The sequence below is a fragment of the Thamnophis sirtalis genome, unplaced genomic scaffold (genome assembly GCF_051295495.1).
Source record: "Thamnophis sirtalis isolate CommonGarterSnake01/CBP01778 unplaced genomic scaffold, rThaSir2_p1.2 scaffold_7, whole genome shotgun sequence".
Lineage (NCBI taxonomy): Eukaryota > Metazoa > Chordata > Lepidosauria > Squamata > Natricidae > Thamnophis > Thamnophis sirtalis.
Genome location: NW_028261387.1, coordinates 61,054,995 through 61,067,276, shown reverse-complemented (window position 1 = coordinate 61,067,276; position 12,282 = coordinate 61,054,995). Strand labels below are relative to the sequence as shown.

The following is a 12,282-nucleotide window of genomic DNA, read 5'->3' as shown; positions in this document are numbered from 1 at the left end:
AATCCCCATTCCCTGCCGATCAGCTAGGACTTGGGAGGTAGAGAATAGATGGGGGTGGGGCCAGTCAGAGGTGGTATTTACCAGTTCTCCGAACTACTTAAAATTTCCACTACCAGTTCTCTAGAACTGTTCAGAACCTGCTGAATACAACTTCTGCTCCAGAGGTTGTGAATGTTCCAACCCTGGAAGTTTTTAAGAAGATGTTGGCTAACCATTTGTCAGAAATGGTATAGGGTTTCCTGCCGAAGCAGGGGAATTGGACTAGAAGATCTCCAAGGTCCCTTCCAACTCTTATTCTATTCTATTTTAAAAATGAATTTGCTATTAACATTTATGAACAGCCATCTCACTCCTTCTCCTCATGGATATTGGTGTTATTCAGGTATCAATAAATGAATATTTGAGATTTGTTTCTCAGGATCACCATTTTTGTGTTTCTTTTAATAGTTCCTTTGCAACTGTTTTAATGTTTATAGAAGTAATGAGCTCTTCATTCAGCCTTTGGTGGAGAAGAGTGAAACACTTTACTACATTGCCAATAAAAATTGCTTGCCATTTTTTAAATGTTTAATTGTAATTTCCTTTTTTGAGCCATTGAGAATTGGATGCATACAAGTTTCATACTTTTTTATTAATAGTATTTTCATTTGATATTCACTTATACTATCTGTGATCTAAACAAAACAGCAATAAAAACACAGCATGGCATAAACTAGTGTTAATATAATCAATATCTAATCCCAATACTGTCATAATTTAAATCACTGGCAAGTACTGTCATGAAAAGTTCTTCTAAGCTTCATAAAAGTCTTAAAAATATTTAAATATATTAAATATTTAAAGGCCTCTAAAAATTGCATTGCTTAAGATGGAGTAAATTCTAAAGAGTGAGAGCTAGATGGAAGAAAGCTTTGAAATGTGGGGTGCCTATTCTAACATAAGAGAAAATTAAGTCATCCTGATTGCATAAGTGACCCAAGCTTGTGGGAATATGAATTATGACTGAGTAGCATTCTTATGGATGTGGAAAGTCAGCACCAGCAGTTTAAACTAGAAATACACCCATATATTCAGCTACTTTAAGAATTGCCAAAGTGGGGGGGGGGGAATTGGGAGAGATCCAAGCCTATAGAGACCATGCAATTCTGGACTTAACCCACAACACAGAATGCAGAGTTAGGAAACTAGGCAGCAAACTGCAATAATAATTCAGGAGAGACACAAAGATAGGAACTAATCAATGTTTAGAAATGGCTGAATTCTCCAGAGGTTCAGATGGTGAAAGTTAAAAAAATGTGGATTTATTCATGAAAGGCTATAATATTCTCCTTTCTCTAACCCTAACCAGATTTCCTTACTTACTGCACGCTGTGATGAGTTAAGCAAGTAGTAAGTATAGCCTGTTTCCTGGAAACATCATCTATGGTGTGGAGCTATGTATGCAACTTGCTGCTCTCAATAGTGTCCTCCAATGTCCCTGTGAAGTCTGGATGCTATCAATGCCTTTTCAGATAACTGTTGTTCTTTGGCATGTTTGCCTGCTTGGTTTGAAATGATTCCTATAATCAAGTTTAAGTCTCGTGAGGTCACACAGTCTTTTGTCTTTTCAGCCATCAACAGGGCTATGGACATGAAAAATCTTTTGGAAGCTTTCTTTTCTAATTGGAATTCTGTACCAGAAGCAGCAGTAACTAAGGAGCCTAGCCTAGCTAAATAAATATTGTTTTTCCAGTTCTCCCTTTCTTTTACTCCAACCTTTGATTCTTCTCCTAAATCGGTGGTTCTCAACCTTTGTGTCGGGACCCCTTTGGGGGTCGAACGACCCTTTCACAGGGATTGCCTAAGACCATTGGAAAACACATATTTTTGATGGTCTTAGGAACTGAGACATCAATTTTATGGTTGGGGGTTACCACAACATGAAGAACTGTATTAAAGGGTCACAGCATTGGGAAGGTTGAGAACCACTAAATAGAAGTATCATGATTCTTTTGCTTTGGGCAATGAACGTTCCAAGATCTTTTCCTGTTAACTTCATTATGTATCTCAAATTATTAGAAATGTTGTAGGTTAACTAACATTAAATTGTTTGTTCCGGTTGTATATGTATCTTTAGTTGCTTTGCAATTTCTCCTTTTCGGAATTCTGAAACTTGATCGACATACATTATGACTGGCTGACATTTCAATTTCCCACATAGCAATGCAACTTAGTTTTGTGGCATTATTAGTATTGCTCCCATATTTATGAATGCTTTGAGTGAACTCCATGAACAGGACATGGTTGTACAGAGAAAATGCATAATGTTCAAAATGAAGAATATTGTGGAGCTGTGCTAAGGGAAGTAGAGTTTCAAGAAATGCAGATCCTGCCACAAATAGCAGAGGTTTCCTTTTAAGCTCCTGAAAGGAGAATATTCATCTACCATTCTGTTGCTAGAAAAAATCTCAATGGAAACACGTTGGAGAAGCAATATGAAAAATGAAGCCCTCAGAGATTAGTAGAGCAGGCAAGTGAATTTAAATCTCCTCTTCATTGAAAGAAGGCATATTGTAAGAAAAAGTTACACTGATATAATAAAAAAGGGAAATAAGGACCGAGGTAAATAAACATAAAGCAACCAAATATGTTTCTGGCTCTTACTTCCAGATCTGCTACCGCCTGCAAGCCTTCCTGACTATTGGGGATAATCAATGTCTTTGGTCTGTGTTCTTTTCTTGGCTTCATACTGTGCTGACACAGTAGCTCCCATGCTTTCTTCTTCTTGAAACATCATTACCTATTTATTTCTCTTCCAGATTAATGTTCTACGGAACCGCATTAGTGATCATCAAAAGGTGTAAGTACTCAGAACATGTAGTAAAAGGTCCATCATGTTTCATAGCATCAAGCACTCCCAGTAGATCTTCCACATTTATCTCTCTTTTTTCTTTTGCACTTCACAAATCTTTCCAGTTTTAATGTGTGCTGTCTTTTTTGTCTTCTTTTTATTTCTTTTCCTGTTCTGCTTCTTTCATTTCTACTAATCCTTTGCTCTTCATTTCTTGCCTTTCCTGTTGTTGCAACCCAAGGCTAATAAATGAAGACAACACCTCCTGCAGCTTGGTATTCAGGTGTCTTGAATGAAGCACTTCTACTATTAGCAACTTCTATCATTCACTGCTATTGCTTTTCTTATTTAATTTCTTTGCCACTTATTTCAATTGAGCTTTCTCACTTTCTCTTCTGTCTACCATCTTCTAAATTTTGTTTTCCCATTATTATTTATTCTACATATTGGGTGTAGGAGGGTCATTAAAATTTTTATGAAAGAGTGAGATCAAGAAGGCTCCCACTGGAGTGAAACAATTTTTAATGGGCCAGCAACAATATCCTACCATTAGTGGATCTTTCCCAATTATCTGACTAGATCCACTCCCAAACAATTTGGTATTCTCCAATAAAGTTGGATTATAACTCTCAAAATTCTAAGCCAGGGGTATCAAACTTGGTATCATTGAGGGCTGCATCAGGGTTGTGTTTGACCTCTGGAGGGCAGGGAGAGCATGGCCAGGGGCTCATGGCCAGCTCAATGTCACTCATCTTGGGGACCCTGTGGTGGCCTGAGTGCTCTGCCAGCAAAATTGGGCTCCTGAGTTGCGTTTTTGCCTGCAACGGCCTCCTGCAACCCTCTATCAGCAGAAACGGAATTTGGGAGGGCCACCAGTGGCCCTTCCAAGGTCTGTTTTTGCTGGCAGAGGCACCATGGGCAGGTCCATTGTTGTTTCCAGGGCCATGGGCCAGATATAAGCTCACCCTAGGCTGGATCCAGCCCACTGGCCTTGAATTTGACACCCTTGTACTAAACCATTAGAGACATTATAGTCAAATACATCTGAGAAGAGACAGGTTGGTCTCTTCTCCTTATGTTTTATTCTTTCCCATCCCAATCCAATTTGTAGATCTTATGCCTACTCCTACATTTTTCTCTATTTCTTCATGTTCATTTCTAATTTTCCTTCTCCAGCTGCAGTTTTCACTAAGTTCCTTCGCACCTCCTGAAGCTATTTTACTTTTCATCCCTGAACATCATTAGTTTCTCACAGGACATCATTTTTCTCACTCTTTCAGTGCACATCCTTACTAAGTGCAAGAAAACTGCACTAATTAAGATGCATTTCTGTTACTTTTCTATGGCATGGCTTGCTTCGGTTAAGTTTTACCACACTATGTGGTGTCAAAATTCAGCTTTGAAGTGGAAACCATTCCTCACCTAGGTCATTTTCTAAGACCCAGAACATTATGTGTCTTATCTGATATGTCAGAACTATTCTACTCAGTTATGAACTATCAGCCAACATTGGTATCTTTCCATTTTCCTTGGCTATGACTCTCAGTTTAGAGATAGGGAATAAAGGCACAAAGAGGCTAAAAACTCCTTGATGTTATATGCATGGCTTGTAGGAGTAAGTCTACACCAAGTGGAAATTCTTTTATCTTTATATGGACATTGCTTCTCTTATTGATGTGAGCAACAAATATAGCTGCTTGTAGACTGGAATAGTTCTAGGTTCCTATTTCAACCCATAAACAGATGGCATCTTGATTAGGAATGTCTTGATTTCTGGTGGCCTTTTTAGATTCATCAAATATAAATTTTACTGATTAGGCTAATCTACTGAGCACTACTAAACTATATTTCTTCTTTTGTCTCCTCATTTATTTCAGGAAAGGGTAAGTAGCATGTTGTGCCCTTTGGGGTGTATTGATCTGCTGTGCTAGTTTGCATTGTGCAAATACTTAAAGGAATGGCTTTAAGCATCACTCTATGTTATCTTTGGTTTTACTGCAAATCCTGATTTCTTATCTTTCTCTATTGATGGCCAACTTTGGTTTTGTGCAATGCTTTTTATGCTCTGATTTCAGTTTTATTCCTGGATAATCAGGGAAGAGTCAGGGGTTTTCTACCATTGAACACTGATATTTCCTCTCTACCTTCCAAATTAGATAGTATGATCTGAGGATGCTCTGGAAGCTGATATAGGGAGCCTGGGCTGCTATAGAAAGTGGAGGAAAGGGTAATTTTGTCAGAGCAATAGAAGATGAGGTTATAGGACTGGCATACTAGAGGCTAATGGTAATCTGGGAAATCTCTGCGAATCTTTTCAGGGTAATAAATATCATTCTTAATCTGCCCTCAAATTTAGGAACAGCTGTTGCCCTTTCAGAGAAACAAGACAAATGTATTGGCTAGACAGAGAGGGTAAAGAATTAAACCAAATGTTTATATATTTCCTAGTTGGTTTTTCGCAGCCAGTCTAAAGCTGGATAATATCTCTAGCTTGCTTCAGCGACATTGCATTCTTGCTCTTTAAAATGTTTTCCGAATGGCTCATGCACGGCCTATGTCCAAAACACCATGCAATTTTGTTTACAGAACAATCCACCTAAGGGAATGTTCAGTGTTAAAACTGGATAGGCAAAATCCCATTTAGTATTCTTCCTCAACCTGACATTCTCTAGATATTCAGGACCAATCCCCACAATCTCCAGCACCAGGGACTAAGGTATAGCTGGGCACCATTTTCAGTTCCCAGGGTTATACAACTCACTTAGGAATATATACACAGGGGAACAGTCATATATGTCAATTTATACCAGTGTGTCTCAAATTTGGCAACTCTAAGATGTGTGGACTTCAACTTCTAGAATTCCCCCCAACAGCCAAGTTTGAGAAACACTGATTTATATCCTGGGTATTGAAAATGAATGGAAATTCATGAAGCTTGCTTTCTCGGCAAACCTGCTTGTAGAAGTTCTATTTCCAGGTGTGGAAAACAAATAATTATCAACTTATAACATGCATCAGGTGGGAAACCAGATCTAAGTGGATCACTAGGTGAGAAAAGAAAACACAGTGGCTTCTTATTATAGTGACCAGCAATCCTGGTTACAGGAAGAAGCAATGTGATCTCTTTATTTCAGGAAGCTAAATGTATTCTTTAGTTGGTTAAAGAAAACCTGTTTGCTCCTTTCCAATTAATAATGCCAGCAATCTTTTTTCAATATGATCATAGTGATAATGGTGATCAGTTGACTTGTGATAAAAGTTTATTTATTAGTTTTTTAAATCCCCTTTTTATTACTTCATAAGTAACTCAAGGCACTAAGCATCCTCCTCTTTTTCTCCACAACAACACTTAGCAAGGCTTCCCATGGCTGTGTAGGAAGTTACCAATTGTTTGTTGAAGCATCAATCCAGGCAGAATTACAAAATATTTCATATCACTACTTCTTTTATGCTTTTACTTATTCTTCTTAACAACTAATAATGGGATATTAATTCCAGTTATTCTCTAATTTTGCTAATATCCCACTTTTTTCCAATTTAATTTTAGAGGACTTAATAAATACTTTAAAGAGGAGAGCTAATAAAAGATACAGGGTTTCCTCTGGTATCTTTTATTAAAATGAAATTATTCTGTAAGGTTGGTAGATAATCTCCAGGGCAACCTGTTATTTGCAAGCTTATATGTTTTTATGGTAAGAAATAAATATTTTAATAAATGTACAAATAAGTAAAGAAATAATTATAAAGTAGCATACCTTATGAAAACCGGAATTAAAATAAATTAATTATTAGAACACTGCTGATCCCTTTATAAATAATAAACCATTTTATCTTATCTCCCTCTTGTCTCCTTTTGCCTTAAACCTGAAAAGAGTTCAACATTGATAATCTTAGTCCTATTTGGCCCTTCAGTCAACTATTGAGCATTGATTTATTTGGAAGTAATAACCTATTTTCTAGCTTAATCAGAAACAAGTGGTAAAACACACTGGAAAGCACAAATTTACAAAGCAATATTGATTTGCAATTGAGTATAAACATTCATTGCAAGGCCACATTATATATAATGTCTACTGGTACAAGCCTCTTTTAATCTCATACTCATTGTAAAAGAAAATACTTTTTAACATACATTCCTTACAATTTTAGCAAAAGGAACAGATTAATCCATGCTGCAGCATTTAACATCTTCCTGTAAAAAAAAAATATCCCATAAGTGTAGTGTAGAATTGTATTTGGTGAAAATGCTGAAAATGAATTAGCCTCATAAAATTATAGTTCCCAAGGCTCATTAGAGGATGAGAATCATCTTGAAGTCTTGGGTATGGTTATGGCTTTTAAGACATAAGCTGATTTCCCCCTTAGGGTTCCATTTCCTCAGCACACTATTATCTTCTTATGCATTAAACAGGATGTGTTTTACTGTGCCCTTGCTCTTCCTTCAGTGCCATTTGCCCGCCTTCTGAGAACCAGACTGGTCAGCTTGGGCTGGGCCAAATCTATGAAAGGATTCTGCTGAGAGCTCCCCCACCCAAAAAAAAACCCTTGTGAAAAGAACCTCTTTTTGTGCCCTCTGTTGAAAGCAACAGTAGATCTAAACCATTTCTCCCTTCTTCCCTTTGCTTCATTAAGACGTTTGTAAAGAAAAAAAAAACACCTCACATAAATTCCTTATTTGTTTTTTCCTTTCACAATAGCTCCAAGGCTGCCCGTGGAAAGCCTGTGGTTGGTGGCCGATGGAAGTGAAATGTGTTTCCTGTCTAGACTCTGAAGACAGCCATTCAATACATTTGATCCACTCTCCCAGTCTGTGTGGTTCAGATGAATGTACCACGTTGTCTAGATTTCCCAGAAGAAGCTGCTTTCTAAAGGCCCCACTCTATAACTGCACAGTCCCAGCATTGCACGATGGAAATGGACAGATTACCTGTCACTCAAGTTAATAAATTTGTGTCTGTAAATAAAGCAACTAAAAAAGCTATAATTATTTTCTTTTCCTAATTTTATCATTTGCTATTTACTGGGTAATTTTACAATCTGAAATAGAAAGGAACAGACTTCCTTTATTCCTGGAATTCTTCATATATTGCTAAGAGAACATACCTTTAAAAAAGTCATTCCACCTTGGAATTTTACTGCTATTAATGACTTTGTTATTGGAAGAAGTCCATTTATCCTGTCTAGGACCTTATTTTTAGAGATCACCCAGATTTGAAAGTATTAGTGATTGTTCTTAGGCAACACTCTCTAAACACTTTATAACATGTACGACATGTTCTCCAGGTTATGTATGGCATCTCCAAGCTATACTTCATAGACGTTCTGCACCATGCAACCCACTGGATTCTGAACTCCAGTACCTCCCTCCAACACACACATACACAACACACACACACACACACACACACACACACACCTTCAGTTTAGAATAGTGATGGCGATCATTTTTCTGCTTGGGTATCAAAAGGTCCTGTTGCAGGTGCTGTTGCGCGTGTGTGCATGCCCACCACACCCATAATGCAATGCCCTCCCCCTACACATGCGTGCACAACACCACCACCCTGTACTCCCCTTGCGCATGTGTGCAGGGCCCATTGAAGCTTCTGGACCTCCAGTAGACCCGTTGGGCCATTTTTTGCCATCCCCAGGCTTCAGGAAAGCCTCCGGAGCCTGTGGAGGCAAAAAATGGACACAACGGACCTACCAGAAGTTTGTTTCCAAACTTCTGGTAAGCCTGTTGGGCCCATTTTCCCCATTCACAGGCTCTGGAGGCTTTCTTGAAGCCTGGGGAGGGTGAAAATGGCCTCCCCCACACTCTGGAAGGCCGAAAATCAGCTGGCCAGTGCGCACGTGTGAGCTATATCTGACCTACGGCAACTCTTCACGTACCCTCAGATATGGCTCCGCATGCCACCTGTGGCGTGTGTGCCACAGGTTCGGCATCACGGGTTAGAACCTATGTTCAAGGAATTTTCAAGGCAATTGCTTCCTAAGCAACAATTTGCTGTTTTCAATAGCAGCAGCAGCAATTAATATATTGATTAATCATTTAACCATCTTAAGATAAGGGCTTTGGAGCAAGCTAGATTCCTCTACAGAAAAGGAGAAAACGATACTTTGCCAACTTCTCCCCCATTCACTTTGTCTTCACCTCTATGTACCCAGGAAGACTCACAGGTCTTTAAAAATCTGGAACAATCCTGGCTATGTTCTCCCATGTTTGTCTTTGTAGTAAACAAGAGCCACAACAAATAAGCAAAAAGCCCACGCCTGACATAATTGTGAAAAGCATGTGATAAAAGTGACAATAATATGCTGTCCTTTGGCTTCACAACTCATATTCATAATGGTTTTTAATAGAAGTGGGTGAATTGCGCTTTGCATCCAGTTTGATTCCTCTTGTGACAATCCTTGAGGCTTTTTATTTGTTTGTTTGCAAAATAATAAAAAATAAGGTTTAGTAGTTAAAAACATAGATGAGGGACACATTAGCAATTTATTGTATTGTTCTTTTATGTGATCACCTGGACGTCCAGGGGTATAATTTCAAAAAAAGGCAAAACTATGGAAGAAAGAACTAATGGAATGACATTTTGCATTTTCCTACTGATTGGCTGATGGGAGTGCCAATTGGCTCATACTTCTGTTGCTTCTGCTTAGTACTTTGAGGTCATAAGCAGAAGTGGAAATGCCCAAAGTTTCTTCTCTAGGGAAGTTAATATAAAATAATGTTTATTATCCTGAATTTGAGAAATTGTAAATAAAGTATGCTTATGGAATAGATTGAAAATTGTAAATTGATCAGAGAAATTAGAATAACAAAAGGAATAATGGGACAGTGAGAAGAAATAAGATTTGAAAATGAGTAGATGCCACAACATCTCACTTTTCATGGGAAACTTCAAAGCTTCTGGCATTTGCTGGAGTTTGTTCAGAGAAGAAGCTGAAACCAATCAATTGGCAAAGTTCTCACATCTTCATGGGGTTCAAATGAGCTGGCCATACAAGTAGTTTGGGCACTTTTCTGCCAGACAAAGATCATATTATAGATTTATACTCTTCCTTTCTTCGTTTGTTTTATGTCTCTGACTGATATGTATGCAAGTAGTAACAAAATCTGACCTTCTTTAGCTTTGAGATCAGCCAAACTAGTCCTTGGTAGCCGAACTAAAACTTGGATGTAAAAAATCTGTCAAACATTTTCCTCTGTATAACACAAGGTGGAGCTTTGACATCTGCTTCTACCTCTCCCTACCATAATTGCATCTTGCTCTCTATTGTGCCTGTTAATGCCAAGCTCCTGGCACGGTTTCATCCAGCGATACCAGTCCAGACTATCTTTTGACCTATGGCTGAAACTTAGCCAGAGAGCTAAGTCAGAAAGTAGAGATAGGACAATATATTGTCCTAAAGGAACTTCCTCATGTTTTCCAGGGATTGTTTCATCTCTGTCCTGAAGACCATCGATTGCATTGAGTCCAAACATATTGAAAATAAATTGCTAATACAGAGTCATCAATTAAGATTGAGAATCTGCTATGTGTGAGGCTGTATATTTGCTGTGCTCCCCAGAGAAACAGTTTAAGCAGCTAAATAAGAAGGCATTTCTTATTGCTTTTCAAAATAAAAGCTTCCCAAATTGTGTTTGTTCTCAAATAGCAAAAGGGTAACAAAATGAATCAAATCTTTCAATTCCCCACAAAACACAAGTTACCAAGTCCTGCAACTTACCTGCAACAATTATTTTGATCATCATAGTCCTTAGGACTAATTAAAAGAAATGTAGCCCTGATTGCTGAAAACTTGCTCTTCTCGTTTTACATATTAAATGACAATATTTTAAAATATCTTAGGTATCAAGTAGATAAAGTCTCTAAGATTCATTTATCATTGCACTCTAACTGGTCTGACCTGGTTAAGTTGTCTGATTCACAATCATACTTAGTTACTTGAAATGAGTTTGCTCCTGTAATCTCTGAGAAATTGGGCAGGATTTTAAACATTTTTCTCCTGGCCACAAGCTTCTTGCACAGTTGTTTTTATTGTATATCTTTTTGTATTCATTGTTATGTTACTTTTGTTTTTAATTCCAGTGTTGTCTGGAATGAGATAACTAAACAATAAATAAAAATTGAAAATGGCTTTTAGTGATTTGGAGACTGTAAGAGAAGTAACAGTTCTCAAAACTGGTCCTGGTGACTATATTTTTCTTTTGAATGTTGCTGGTCCTTCAGACTCAGAATCTTTGGCAGAAATATTGGCAATGTAGAAGGTACTAGTCCTGGCAGCATGCTCTTATTCATGCCTTTGATTAAGGAGGTAATCATCTCCTTTGATACAAAAATCAAAGTGAATTCATTTAGTGCAGTAAACCAACCACGAACCTGAGTGAGGTTTCTTTATTAAAACTAATTTTAAATGAGTGTCAGACATTTGTCATTATGACATTTGTCATGGTGATCTTCTCAGGTGTGTTACATAGCAGGTTCCGTTTGGTTTCTAAGAACTGGTTGCTAAATTATTGCACACATTACAACTAAGTTAAAACCTCACATTTTCCTGCTATGCCTGACAAGCTGGCTTATCCAGGCAGGGTTAGAAGCAAAACCTGGAATGTGACATAGAGTAAGCTTTGCAGGCTAGGCAATCTGAAGCTCTAATAGAGCTATATTTCATGTTTCCAGTTAGACAGGCTGCCAGGTAGACGGAGGGAAATGTATTTCTTATCATTAAGTGTATTAAAAATAATGGAACTTGGGCAGTAATAAAGAATGTAACTTATTTTGATTCTTTTTAAATAGAGTTTAATGTGAGTAATTCTGGTTTATGGATGAACCTTTCCCCATTTTAGAAAAAAACTTAGTTCAACAGGGCACAAAACTGTATTATGTCAGTATCATTCTATCAAAATGAATTTATTATAATCATGAATTACTCTCGACTGGTGGAGCCTTTTCACTTGCTTTAATTATCTGTTGCCATATGAATAATATGAATGTTGGGTGGGGGGGGAGTTAAATATAAATCTAGATATTCATGTTCTTAGAACCACACCCATAAGGAATATCAAGTAATGTCTTCAATTCTCTGATAAAAGCAACCAGGACCAAATTTTCTACATTTTTACAACAGACATAAGTAATATCCAGAATGATCTGTCTCCATTTTGGCCTAGGTCTCCTAATGGTGGATTTACAATTGTTGTAATCAGTTCATTTCACCGGTTATCTTTTTCTTTTAACTTTTCCAAACACTGTGGACTTCTCAAGGGAACTGGGTCTTCACATGATGCCCAAGGTATAACTGATCATTAATCTGATCATTAGAGATTTGAATGAGAGTTCCAGATTAATTTGTTCTATGATGCAGTTTCCTGGGTGCCTAGGAAAATAATTTTATATAGATGGTATTATTTAGATAACATTTTTGAATTGGTGAGATCAAGCTGCTGA

The 12,282-nt window shown here is 37.6% G+C and overlaps 1 protein-coding gene across 6 annotated transcripts in view; it reads left to right on the top strand.

Moving 5' to 3' along the window:
• The window catches only part of TNNT2 (troponin T2, cardiac type), a 33,198-nt gene extending 30,316 nt beyond the window's left edge, over positions 1 to 2,882 (top strand). For 5 of the 6 annotated variants that reach the window (XM_087720195.1, XM_087720193.1, XM_087720191.1 and 2 more), the window contains one exon: positions 2,799 to 2,882. In XM_087720195.1, the coding sequence (XP_087576321.1) occupies positions 2,799 to 2,843 (45 nt within the window). In that variant the 3' untranslated portion in view covers positions 2,844 to 2,882. Of the gene's footprint in view, positions 1 to 1,348; positions 1,406 to 2,798 lie in introns of those variants that run through there. The other variant, XM_087720194.1, reaches the window with a different exon arrangement.
• Positions 2,883 to 12,282: the final 9,400 nt, after the last annotated feature.